Source organism: Cricetulus griseus, chromosome 2, assembly GCF_003668045.3.
Source record: "Cricetulus griseus strain 17A/GY chromosome 2, alternate assembly CriGri-PICRH-1.0, whole genome shotgun sequence".
Classification (NCBI taxonomy): Eukaryota; Metazoa; Chordata; class Mammalia; order Rodentia; family Cricetidae; genus Cricetulus; species Cricetulus griseus.
The window spans coordinates 435,122,255-435,135,897 of NC_048595.1; the positions used below are offsets into that span (position 1 = coordinate 435,122,255).

At 40.7% G+C, this 13,643-nt stretch overlaps 1 protein-coding gene across 1 annotated transcript; it reads right to left on the reverse strand.

Annotated features, from left to right (window-relative positions):
- Positions 1–894: 894 nt before the first annotated feature.
- Tm4sf20 (transmembrane 4 L six family member 20) lies at positions 895–13,343 on the reverse strand. The gene is made up of 4 exons (XM_027397386.2): positions 13,161–13,343; positions 7,506–7,571; positions 3,971–4,122; positions 895–1,222 (listed from the first exon to the last, which is right to left on the reverse strand). Exons 1-4 carry the CDS (start codon positions 13,341–13,343, stop codon positions 943–945), a joined length of 681 nt encoding a protein of 226 aa, XP_027253187.1. The 3' UTR covers positions 895–942.
- Positions 13,344–13,643: the final 300 nt, after the last annotated feature.

Below are 13,643 nucleotides of genomic sequence, written 5' to 3' on the forward strand. Positions count from 1 at the left end.
TTCAGTGTGTGAGTATTCCCTAAATAAATATTTGCTGTTCTTTTATTTGGGCAATCGTGGACTTCCTTAATCCACCCTTCATAAACCCAGCCAAGTGGAGATAAAAATTGAAATCAATTTCAGAAAATTGTAGTTTTTTAGTTTTCTCTTTCATAACATTTTAATACAATAAATACATTTTGTTATTTTTTAAAGATCAGCATAAATAGAAACCAGCTTTTAAAAGACTGATTTTTTTCAAGGTATTACTATAAACCATGAAAAGATACAAACATAGAATAGAACAAATTGCCATGTGCCTGTCAGCTAAATACAACATTTTTCTGTTAACTTCAGGTTTGGGGTAAAGTATTTTAAAAATATGGCCTTCCTCCCTAAACATATAAATATATATTTATTTCTTAAGACTAAGGCACCTACTTCTATAACCATCAAAGTATTATCAAGTCTAACAAAAGTTTTTTTTCAACATACACAGTAAAAACAAACAAAAAGTTTCACTAACTTGTCCCCAGTATCACCCACTGATGAGCCTTTCTAGAGGGAGGTGTGTTACCTGCACAATGCACTTTATATGTGAAAGGTTGGTTTGTTTTATTGATTTTGATTTTGTTTTTCAACACAGGGTTTCTTTATGTAGCCCTGGCTGTCCTGGAGCTTGCTCTGTACACCAGGCTAGCCTTGAACTCAGCGATCCACCTGCCTGTGCCTCTGAGTGCTGGAATTAAAGGTGTAAGCAAACATGGTCCAGCTTGATAGGTTGATTTGTTTTTTTGTTTTTTTTTTAAGTTGCTTCAGTGATGATTTCAAAAACAACTTTTTGCACTAAAATGACTCGGCGTTCCAGATGATGCTTCATTATTGAACTTATAAAAGCATATATTTTAAGTGCAATTTTCAAATTATTCAAAGTACTGATATTCTAGTTTATTATCCTTTAAGCTACACAATTTGACTCCTTCTCCTAGACACACCACACAAACAACCAAGGAAACCAATGAGTATCTGACTGATCCCAAACAGGAGCTCAAGGATTCCAACCAGCAGGAGACTGAGAAATACTGAGAAGTGGAAAATCCTGTGTCTATCTTCTTCAGAGTCAGAGTCGGGTACTTTCCAGTTACTGAGCATGTCATTGATGGTGGAGTTTTTTACATCAGTAGGAGAAATACAACTGTCTTCGAAGAACCACTGCAGACTGAAGGACTCAGGACGAAAATTACTGGGAAGGGAGGAGAGGGAAGGGTTAAATGTGCCTATTAACAAAATAAAAGCTCAAGTATAATTAAGACTGTATACAGAAGCCATAGCTAAGATCTGGTTTTCTGAGCACATAAACATAGCCCTAATCTTAAAACCCTTACTTAATCACACATTGTATCATTCTCCATCGAACTCCTGATCTTAAGGTGAGCCACATAAGATGACAGATACTCTCCCATATCGGGATGAAAATAAATACTAAGTGTCAGGTGTTGGAATCTGTCTGTGCATCTTTCTACTTACCGAAGGTAGGAAAGCAAACCAATACACACACACAACCCAGTTTTTCACCTAGATCTGCAGTGAGGCCAGATGGATGGTTTTTATTCACATTTTAAATACATCTGATTAAAGTGATATATGCCTCTCCTAACATAAAGCAAGAAGCTTTTAGTCCTAACACATCTGTCTCAAGATGATTTTTATCAGAATGTTTATCAAGAAAATGGAGTACTCTTAGGAAGTGCCTATTTCTAATTCCCAACAACTGACTTGGGACATGAGAAAAATAACAGTATTTGCAACACATGGCCTATGAGACTGTGGATTTGCCTGAGACTACAGGATTGCCCTGTTGTGCTGGCGAGACTGAGGGGCTGTCTGAGTGCTGCTGTCCCCAAAGCTTGGCCTGTGGCCCACTGTCTCAGTGAACTGTTGTCATTCCTTGAGGATTGAATGTGTACAGTAGCTATGGTTGAAAGTTCAAATTGTCCTTACTAGTAAAGGAATTTCTTTGCATTTTGTTTATTTCAATAGCTGACAGACAAATTTTGAGAGACTTTTTAAAGTAGGTAATGGGTAAAAACTTTTGTTTTATAAAACTATAAAAGTTAAATCTAGTGGATTTCCCAAATTAAGTGGCTAATTAAAAGTTGCTAATGAATTAGATTGGTCTTCCTGGATTTGCAAATTATGCCTAAATTCACCCATAGAATTGTCTCAATGGGCCATGTATATGTAACTTCCAATGTAATATGTTGCTACCTGATGTAAATGTTTTATTTCTGTCTATATGTACATAGTATGACTACATATACCTACTAGCCGCTGTTTCTTGGGTTTTCTGTTCTGTTTTGTTTTGTTTTGTTTTAAGTTTCAAAAGTAAAGGGCTGGGGTGGTGCTTCCACGAATGAAACACTTGCTGTGAAAACCGGAGGACCAGAGTTTGGGTCCCCAGCACCCATATCAAAACCAGGGAGATAGGGTGGCTGGCCACCTGTAATCCCAGCCCTAGCATAGGCAGAAACAAGGGAGTCCCTGAAGCAAGCTGGCTAGCTGAGTCATCAGGCTCCAGGTTTAGTGAGAGACTCTGCGTTGGTAAATAAAGTGGAGAAAAAGTGAGGCCACATATCATCAAGCTCTGGCATCTTTATGCATTGGCGCACATGTGTACATCTGTCGAAACACCTGCCAATGAAACATTGCAAATGCATGAGCACCATACACAAAATAATGAAGCCATCTATGGTTTACAAATTTAGTGATGAGTTAGGGACTGGTGGGATGGCTCAGCTGTTTAGAGTACATACTGTCTGTCCATCCAGAGGACCCAAGTTTAGTTCTCAACACCTACCAGGGGCAGTTTGTAACTGCCAAGTGTCCATGACTCTGATTCTACAGGGATCCATCACCTGTGACCTCCGTAGATACTGCATTTACAGTACAAACACACACAACAACAACAGCAACAACATCAACAACAACAACAACAACAACAATAATAATAATGGCCTGGATAGATGACCCAACAATTAAGAGCTCTTGTCAGCCTGGCATTGGTGGCACACATTTTTAACCCCAGCACTCAGGAGGCAGAGGCAGGCACATCTCTGTGAGTTCGAGACCAGCCTGTTCTACAAGAGCTAGTTCCATGACAGCCTCCAAAGCCACAGAGAAACCTTGTCTCGAAAAACCAAAAAGAAAGGAAGAAAGAAAGAAAGAAAGAAAAGAAAGAAAGGAAGAAAGAAAAGGAAGGAAGGAAGGAAGGAAGAAAGAGGGAGGGAGGGAAGGAAGGAAAGGAAAGGAAAGGAAAGGAAAGGAAAGGAAAGGAAAGGAAAAGGAAAAAGGAAAAAGGAAAAAGGAAAAAGGAAAAAGGAAAAAGGAAAAAAAGGAAAAAAGGAAAAGGAAAGGAAAGGAAAAAGGAAGGAAAGAAGGAAGGAAGGAAGGAAGGAAGGAAGGAAGGAAGGAAGGAAGAAAGGAAAAAAGGGTTCTTGTCACTTTTGAACAGGACCTGGATTTAGATCTCCACATACTGGCTCAAAACAATTCCTAACTCCAGTTCCAGGTACAGTGCCCTCTTCTGGCCTCCATGGGTACTGCCCACATGTGATACACTTACATATCAGCAAAACTCATGCATAAAATTTAAATTTTCAAAAAAGTTCAGACATGTAGAAAGTAAATGTTCCCCTCACCCATTAGTATTCCCAAAGATTTAAATTAAGTGTATATTCCCAGAACTTTTAAGAGACATACACACATAACCATGAGTTTTTGCAAGAGATTAACTAGAGCATTTAGATGAGACCATACGCAGATCATTTGGGCTGTGGCAGCCCCTCCACTTCTTTGTGAGACATTGCCTATTGTATTATGTTGCCAAGTCCCTAAGAGTGTTTGTCCCAGAAGACAGAACAGAGAAAAGCCTAGCCTTGTGCATGATAATTCGCTGCAGCTATGTGAGACAATGTGACAGAATGTTACTCACCTTAAGTTTTTCAATGAAAATTCACAAGAGACAGTACTTTTGGCTTGAGTGCTACAAATGAGAGGACCTTCCGAGAGAGCCTGGAGTGACACCAGCATGCAATACACAGCACCGATGATTGTGATTACACTTAAGATCGAGGAAAGAAACATCTGGAAAACAAAGCAGGGACAGTTGCACATGTCATATGTCCTGTGACTGTTTCAAGTTATATAGTAATATTGTGTAGCACTTGAGTCTTATTTAGTCAGTTACTAACTGCAGTTCTCCAGTCAATCTGTGGTCATAGATTTTTTTTTTCCGTATTTGTAGACGTATATGGTATTTGTACATGTTTGTGTGTGTTCTTCACACATAAGTGTGTTCACGTGGGGGAGGGGCAGGGATGTAAACCAGAGGTTGATTCTGGGTGTCTTCCCTTATCATTTCATTCTCCACCTTATTTTTGAGGCAGGGTCTCTCACTGAACCTGCAGGTCAGCCATTTTGCAAGGCTGGCCAGCCAGTGAGCTCTGGTACCTACTTTTCTGTCCCTCTAACACTGGGGTTATATGCATATGCCACTGTATCCAACCTTTATGAGAGCCCTAGGGATCCAAACTCAGATCCTTATGCTTGCATGTCAGACATTTTCCTGATTTAGCCATCTCCCTAGCCCCCATGCGCTCCCGAGTCTTAAGACTGCAGTTTGATTAGGTATGAATTTATGAAAGGGGCAGAGATCTAAATCATCTTATGTTGAATTAGTTCCCAAAAAAATGGTCACACTTGCCAATGTCCCTGAAAAATCTCAACTTTTATATTCCTGGGCTTTTATTTTCCTTCTGGCCACTGAAACCTGGCTCCCCTTCCTATTGTATGAAGTTCTGTGTTGAGCCTCCACTGGGCTTTGATTTCTGGGCTCTTGGCTCCCAGTTCCTCCATTCGTATTTGGCTGTTGCTGAAAGTGCCCAGTGACCAACACCCTGAAGTTCTCAATGAGCAGCAGGGTTGAGAGCACAACCGCTCTGCTCTGTACACTGAAGCGGGCATCAGGACGCTATAGAGACCCTTCATCTGCATCCCTGGCCTCCACCCATCATATGCTACTGTCACTTCATCCACCCTGTCCAGTATGACAACTAAAATCCTTCTCAACAATGCCACATGTCCCTTTGTGGTAGGGATGGAGGCTCTAAATCCACCCACAGTTGAAAATACCATAGAGGGAAAAGTCTGTGCCTTTTATGAATCTGAGTCACACAAACAGATGAAGTATGGAATCTGGCAGACAAAACCTAAGTGATCATTTGCAAGATGATCTTCATTTTGTTTTGTTTTGTTTTTTTTTTTTTGTTTTTGTTTTTTTGCTAAACAGGGTCTCTCTGTGTAGCTTTGGAACCTGTCCTGGAACTCACTTTGTAGACCAGGCTGGCCTCAAACTCACAGAGATCCACCTGCCTCTGCCTCCCAAGTACTGGGATTAAAGGTATGTGCCACCACTGCCCGGTTTAAAGATGATGATCATTTTTAATGAAAGGGTATGCACAAAAAGTCTTAATAGAAACTTGGTTTGAGAAAAAATTAAGTGCTAGATACTTTTCCAGTTCAAACAATCAGAAGTAAATCAGGATGTCTTGAAAATTTATGAGTATCACATAGAAGTGAGGCCAAGTCAAACTGCACTAGAATATAGTAGTTTAGGAACAAAAGTGAAAGGCAGTAGAAACTAAAAACTAACATTTATGGAATGCTTACAGAGTAGCAGAAATGAAGACAGACTGAAAATACCATAGTTAAAGTGATGATTGTTCCTAAATAAACAGAAAATGCCAGATGCAGGCTCTTTAAAAACAAATCTATCTTCTGGGCCTGGAGAGATGGCTCAGTAGTTAAGAGTAATGGATGTTCTTCGAGTGGACCCAGGTTCAATTCCCAGCACCCACATATTAGCTCAACCCTCTGTAACTGCAGTTCTAGGGGATCCAACGCCTCTTCTAGCCTCCTCAGGCATGAACATAAATTCAGACAAAACACCCACATAAATAAAATAATTTAAAAGATTTTAAAGCACAACCTATGTTCTCTAGGCCATTATCCCCTTTAGGAGAGTGATTCTTCCCCCACGCTGTGTTTCGATCACCTGGTGCTTCTGAAGAGTGACAGAATCTTGGGGTCCACTCAGGCACTTGCAATTGTGAAATCTCCCTAGATCTGTGTGTGTTCTCATCTGAATGGGAACCATTGAGTTAAAACCTTGATGCTGAGCCCAGCCCGGAGTATTGATTATGGGTGCTTGTCATTGGTCTACCCCTACCTTAGAGAATTAAACTCCCAGTGTTCTGTTCATGGTGTGCACAGAGGAAGTACTGAAACTGGAAGTCTGGTGAGTTTCAATTAGAAAATATGTGCTGTGCTACCCTGGTGAATTATTGCCCCTTTCCCCCTAATCATTAGTGTCTTGGTCAACAACAAGATCTCCCTGGCATGATGACACACACCTTTAATCCCAGCACACAGGACACAGAGGCAGGTGGATCTCTGCAAGTTCAAAGCCAGCCCAGTCTACATAGTGAGCTCCAGGACAGCCAGGGCTGTATAAAGAGAGCCTGTCTTAAGAAGAAAAAAAAAAACAACCCCTCATCGAATTAATTGATTATTAATTAAAATAAACTAAGGTCTAACCATTGCCCACATTAAGGTTTTGAGGAATTAAATATGGTAGATATTAAATGTTTGAAAAATAATTGATGTCTCCTTTAAGGACAATTAATCTAAACTAAGAGCAATTAACCTAGCAAACTAACCCTTCCATCTGCACTGAAAAATGGAGGGTGCATTTGCCCAAGTATTTTCTAAGCTACTCAAAACAAGTATCTTAGTATTACAAAATTAATAGTTCTAGATATGACATAAACCCTTATTTGAAAAACTTCTGATTCTGTAGGTGAACTGAAGGTTGAGGACCAAAGACAAGTTCCAAAGCTAGATTCTTTGTTGTTGTTGTTGTTGTTGGTTTGTTGGTTTGCTTGTTTGGGGAGGTTTCTCTGTGTAACAGCTCTGGCTATACTGGAACTAGCTCTGTAGACAAGGCTGGCTCCAAATTCACAGAGATTCTCCCTGCCTTTGCCTCCTGAGTGATGAGGTTAAAAGCATATGCCACCACTGTCTGGCTCAAAGCTAAATTTCTACGAGGAAAGAAAAACTGTCTTCAGGGGCTGGAGAGATGGCTCAGAGGTTAAGAGCACTGACTGCTCTTCCAGAGGTCCTGAGTTCAATTCCCAGCAACCACATGGTGGCTCACAACCACCTTGAATGAGATCTGGTGCCCTCTTCTGGTGTGCAGATATACATGGAAGCAGAATGTTGTATACATAATAAATAAAATCTTAAAAAAAGAAATAAATAAAAGAAAAACTGTCTTCTCACTCTTTATGTGACTATTTGACAAGCCCCAGCAGCATTTGTCCAAGACTCAGGCCCAGCAGGTGCTGATGGCTCGCCTGTCATTGGCTGTTAATGTACTTCTGCTTCTAAGCCCACTGCTCCTTACTCACCCCTGTCCTGTTATTGCAGCATGCTCTTTTTCTCGACGCCAAGGCCATTGTCGTTGCTGGAATGACCTGGAAAGAAACATTACAGGAAAGATGAGTGCTATCTCTTCTCAACAGATGAAAACATGTCATCACCACTTTCCATGCACTGCCCCTTGGGGGAATTCAGGACTCAGGAGACCGAAAGAGGAAGTCTGACAACTTCCTTGTGTTGTGAACCTTAGCATTAGTTTCAACCATAAAGATTAAAAGGGTGAGAGTTGAAATAGCAGTTATGAAGCTCTCTATAGCCTGTTTACTCAGAGGCAGCTATAGCCTCCTGGATTTTAAGTAGAGTAGGAAGGCTTATTAATGCACGAGTTTTAGAAAGAATCTTAAAGAATTGGTTTTATCATCCCAGATTTACCTTTTTATCCTCTCTCTCTCTCTCCACCTTCCTTTCTCTCCCCTGTTATTTCTTCCCTCCCTCTCCTTCTTGAGTTACTATAGTTAATTTCCTGTAAGTTAAACAAGTCAATCTGGGAAGAAGGAAATTGACATTTTGTTTGCCTGGCATTTGGCATGGACTAATTCACCATCACTCCCATGTGCCTCACTTTCTACACCCCTGGCAGCCAGCATCTTGCCAGTCTCCTCCAGCCTGTATGTGAGAATGTTCTTTTCTGCTCCTGTGTCCATAATACATACTTATTTTACTTTACACTGATGTTTAGAAGTCTTGGGGGGTGGTGTTTGTTTGTTTGAGATAAAATCTTGCTGTGTAGCCTTGGCTGGCCTGGAACTCACTGTGTAGACCAGGCTGGCCTCAAACTCCCTCCCTAGCGCTGGGAATAAAGACAGGCAGAAGTCTGGTATATATTGCATTCTGTACTGCTTAGGAGAGATGTAAGTGGTATCACATTCGTTAGGTTAATTTTCTATTTTAGAAAAGAATTAGGTGTCAGCTATGACTAGAAACTCTTAACGAGGAGTTTTGTATTGTCAAAGGACATACATAATGTCAGTTACTTCCTTCCACTTGTGAATTTTTAGCTGTGATGGGTATCAGCTCCACCCAGCAGCCCTGGAATGGTTATCCCATTGGTCTGCTTTGCTACCATGACCAGGCTCTGTAACTACATACCAGATGTTATTGGAACTTGACTTGTTTTGGTTTGTGCCACCCTTATAACAGTCCTCCCCATTTTACCACTGTCAAAACAGGCAGAGCAAGTTTGAGGAGCTTGCCTAGGAAAGGAGGAGAGTTCAGAGCCAAAGCTAGACTCCGAACCACTGCCCCATATCGACAGATTCATAAAATTCATAAATCCACTCATTCTTGTCCCCCAGAGCCCCACCACCCTTGCTCATGTCATGTTCCCTCCAACGGTTGCTTACTTTCTTCCAAAGCCAATCCACCTATCTATTTTCTAGAACAGATTTATGCCTCTCACAAGGCAGCTTTCCCAACACATGTCATCCCGTCTAATCACATGCTGAGTCCGTGCCACTTTACATTGTTGCCAAGCTTTGCTGATACTTGAATATCGATGCCTTTCCAATTTAGAAGTCACACATACACATAGCCTGTGCATAGCTGAAAGCCCAGAAGAAAGGGGAAAAGGGATCATTCATATACTTTTTTTTTTATTTTGTTGGTCCAGAAGATACTTTCTGATCTTAAGTAACAAGTCATGTAGAACAGGAACTGGTGAATATGCACTGCCCACCCCTGTCACTTCATTTTACAAATAAAGCTTTATTGGAACCATATTAATTTTGCATATTATCTATGGGCTTGCATAAAAATGGTAGGGTTGCATAGTTGGTTATTCCTAAGCGTATTTGCACAGGTTTTTGTGATATTCAGTCTTGCTTCTCCTTTTTTTTCTTTTCCTTTTTTTTTTAAATTGAGCTATGCACTTTTCCCCACTCCCCTTCCCTCCTCCCCTTTCCTCTTTCTTCTATCCCCTATCCCACACACACACACCTCACTCAGGAGAGCTTGTCTTTCCCCCCTTCCTAGGAAGATCCATGTATGTCTCTCTTAGGGTCCTCTTTGTTACCTAGGTTCTCTGGAGTTGTGACTTATAGACTGGTTGTCCTTTACTTTATGTCTTATATCCACTTATGATTGACTACATATTATATTTGTCTTTCTGGGTCTGGGTTATCTCACTCAGAATAGCTTTTTCTGCTTCCGTCCATTTGCCTGCAAATTTCAAGATGTCATTTTTTTTTTTTTTTTTTTTTTTACCACTGAGTAGTACTCCATTGTGTAAATGTACCATTTTTTTCCTTGTCCATTCTTTGGTTGAGGGGCATCTGAATTGATTTCAAGTTCTGGCTATTACAAATAATGCTGCTCTGAACATAGTTGAGCAAATGTCCTTTTGGTGTGAGTGTGCATCCTTTGGGTATATGCTTAAGAATGGAATTGCTGGATCTTGAGGTAGACTGATTCCCTATTCTCTGATAAACCATCATAATGATTTCCAAAGTGGCTGTACAAGTTTACACTCCCACCAGCAATGGAGGAGTGTTCCCCTTACTCCACATCCTCTCCAGAATAGGCTGTCATCGGTGTTTTTGATCTTGGCCGTTCTGACAGGTATAAGATGGTATCTCACAGTTGTTTTGATTTGCATTTCTCTGATGGCTAAGGATGTTGAGCATTTCCTTAAGTGCCTTTTGCTCATTTGAGATTCCTCTGTTGAGAGTTGTCTTTAGATCTGTACCCCACTTTTTTATTGAATTATTTGGTCTTTTGATGTCTAGTTCCTTGAGTTCTTGTATATTTTAAAGATCAGCCCTCTGTCAGATGTGGGGTTGGTAAAGATCTTTTCCCATTATGTAGGCTGCCGTTTTGTCTTGTTGACTATGTCCTTTTGCTTTACAGAGCTTCTCAGTTTCAGGAGGTCCCATTTATTCATTGTTGACCTGATGCTACTGATGTCTGTGCTACTGGTGTTAATATTTAAGAAGGGGTCTCCTGTGCCAATGTATTCAAGGCTACTTCCCATTTTTTCTTCTATGAGGTTCAGTGTGGTTGGTTTGATGTTGAGGCCTTTGATTCAGTCTTGCTTATCTTGTTTGTATAAATAATTACTGTTCATTTTCTTGGCAGGAACCCATGCTTCCTAACAGTTTTTAGAAATTGCACAGTTTCATCAAGGAAGTACACAAGAGCCTTAGACAGTTAAAAACTGTGATGGAAGTCAAGCTTTGGGAAATCCTCTAGGCTATTGAACATGAAAGCAGCAAACAAAGCCATAGCTCAGCATGAACGTAGAAGCTCTGTTTGCAAAGGTTTTGCATTCAATCTGTTTGACTTGCAGTCATTTGCTTTCCACTAAGATTTTAATAACTCACTTTGATAAATTATCCTTACATAATGCATAAAGTCAATAAATGAATGATTAAGCCCCAGCTTATAATTAACTTTATATAAGGTAAAAGAGCTTTTCTGTTTATATTTTTCAAGGAACATTTTAGAATCTTTTAATGCTCAATCAAGTGGCATTTATATTGACGTCCCCTCCCTTAGTAGATACTGTTAACGATAATTACATGATGTTTTACTTGGTTACAGTTCCAAAAGATAAAAGGTTCACCTCTGATATGGGTTGGTCCTAAAATCATAAATGATTTGATAAAGTAATTAATAACAAGCCCCTGAGTTTGTATTGTATGCAGTTTCCTGTAAAATCCGCCATTCCTGATGTGATCCTAATTTGAAAAGTAGCAACATGCAAAAAAGTTTTAAGGACTATGACCATATGCTCAGCACACTTAGAGAATCCTTCACAATTTTTCCTGCAGAAGTCAGAATTTTAACAGACATCATGATGGACGTAACTCCCCCTGGAAAGTGGTGCTTCCTATGATTATGCAGAGTCAAGGATCATGGAAATATGCTTGCCCACAGAGCGCTGCTGCCATCCATCTGTTTGCTTGTGGGATAACTTCCTGTCTGAGGGTCTTCCCGTGAAAAGCATCAGACTTTTCCATGCCTTTGATGCTTTAATGGTCTCTGGTTAATGTTTACTGGAGGAAGCACATAGACTTAGCTGTGGGCCAAGGAGTCCAGATTCTCTGAAGCATTTCACAGGTGTGCAGACCTTGCTGTGATTCAGCTTCCTGGTCCTTTCATTTTATGGATTTTATCTTTGACCTCTGTGGGCCTAAGACAGGGATTGAGGACTATGGTATTTAACTAGCCTTGGCATTAGATAAATCTAGAATTGGGCTTCACACCCATTGTGTGACCTTGTTCACATTCTCAGCCTTCTGTTTTCTGGTCTGTAAAGTACAAAGTGATAATTGCATCCCAGGTGATTGTCAGGCTGAAACTTGGCAACTACTGGTCCTGGGCCCAGTAGTTGACTCCCAGCAGGATGTCAACAAATGAAAGCTTGATGTGTCTCTGTCCGTCTTGATCTGTTCCCTTCCTTTCTCTAAAATAAGACCACTTGAGATACCCCATGTTCTTTAATACTTGTGGAAATCTTTAAAATATTCTCTCCTGCATTTTGAGCAGTGCCAACTCATACTTCGAGATAGCTGGGTTGCTCTAAACAGCTTATCTCAGCGGCAACATTCCTGGAAGCTTCGCAGCTATGGCTCAGATGCTCTTGGCTGGGTTCTGACTCTGCTTATAGCAGGTGCAGAGGAAGCCAGCCCTGCTTAACTAGGAGGGAGCCTTCTAGAAGACTAGATGCAGGTCTGATGCTTTGCTGTTGCTTCACACTGTTCATCCTGGAAGAGAGCTAGCACAGCAGTTTGAAGAGGCAGCCCAGATTTTTCAAAAAGCTTTTCCTGTGGCTGTGTCTACCTGAAACAGGTGGCTAGATCACTCCCGTTGGCAAAGGAAAGGAAGCCATCAACCTGTGGGGAAGGCTTTTTGAACAGCTTTGCAATGCCAGATGGGTTCAAAGGGCACAATGTTATATATAAAGTTTAATATACTGAGTCCTAAGAGGTTTTGTAACTTAGGGTTTTTGTTTTGTTTTGGTTGGTTGGCTGTTTTGGATTTTTTTGTTTATTGGGTTGGTTGGTTGGTTGGTTGGTTGGTTGGTTGGTTGGTTGGTTAGGTTCTTTGAGACCCAGTGTCATATAGACTAAGTGACTTCAGACTTGGAATCCTCTGACTTCAGCCCCCTTCAATTTCAAGTGCATGTCACCACACTTAGCTCTAAGAATGTTTTTTATGTAAGTTTAAGAAGAAACTCAGAAGCAATAAACTGTTCTTCACTAATGATTAGTGACCCATAGGTAGGAGAGATGGCTCAGGGATGAAGAGCACTTACTGCTCTTAGGAAAGACCCAAGCTTGGTTCCCAGCACCCACATTAGGAGGTTCACAACTGCCTGCAGCTGCCCATAAAACACATATATAAATCTATTTATTCAAAGCTGGGCATGTTTGTGCACACCTAGAAGTACAAAAAGATGAAGGGGTATGACACTTCCTCCAGTAATTAGTGATCCAAGTAGAGAACAGTTCTTTTTATGTGAATTATCATTCTTCAAATATAACAGTATAAGTCAATGATAACCTACATTCCTAACTGTATCCTATGAAGACATAGTTGGCTTCAAGGTTGAAAAGTCACACTTAAAGACATCAGTGAAAACCACTTCACCCGTTTCCCAGTCAAGTCAAGTAGGTAATACTCACCATCGCGCCTGCTCCTATGATTCCCGGGAACCACCACTCATAGCAAGAGATGGGGTTTTGAGATGCTGAGTCTCCCTCCACTAAGCTGATACCCAGAGGTATACAGTTGATAACCACTCCTAGAATGATCAGAATCAGCAGGCTGAAGCCATTGCAGGATGTCCACCCCTCACAGCACGTCATGGTTGTCCTGGTTCAGTTGGAAACGTCCTCAGAGTGCCTGGGTTTGTGCATCTGCCTGGCCTTTTATCCAATGTTCTGGTTAAAGTTTAGCACATATGAAAAATGAGTTGCCAAAAGCAGTTCAGAGTCCAGTGCGCCCTGGAATTATTATGAGGATTATGACGGGAACCAATAATCATTTCGTATTATGATAAGATGAAGGAAAACAGGTAGAAGTAATCTGTGGTTGCTGTACGACGGAGAGTAAAATCTGACAAAAATAGACTTGTTTGACATACTCCTCTAAAATATTCCTTTACT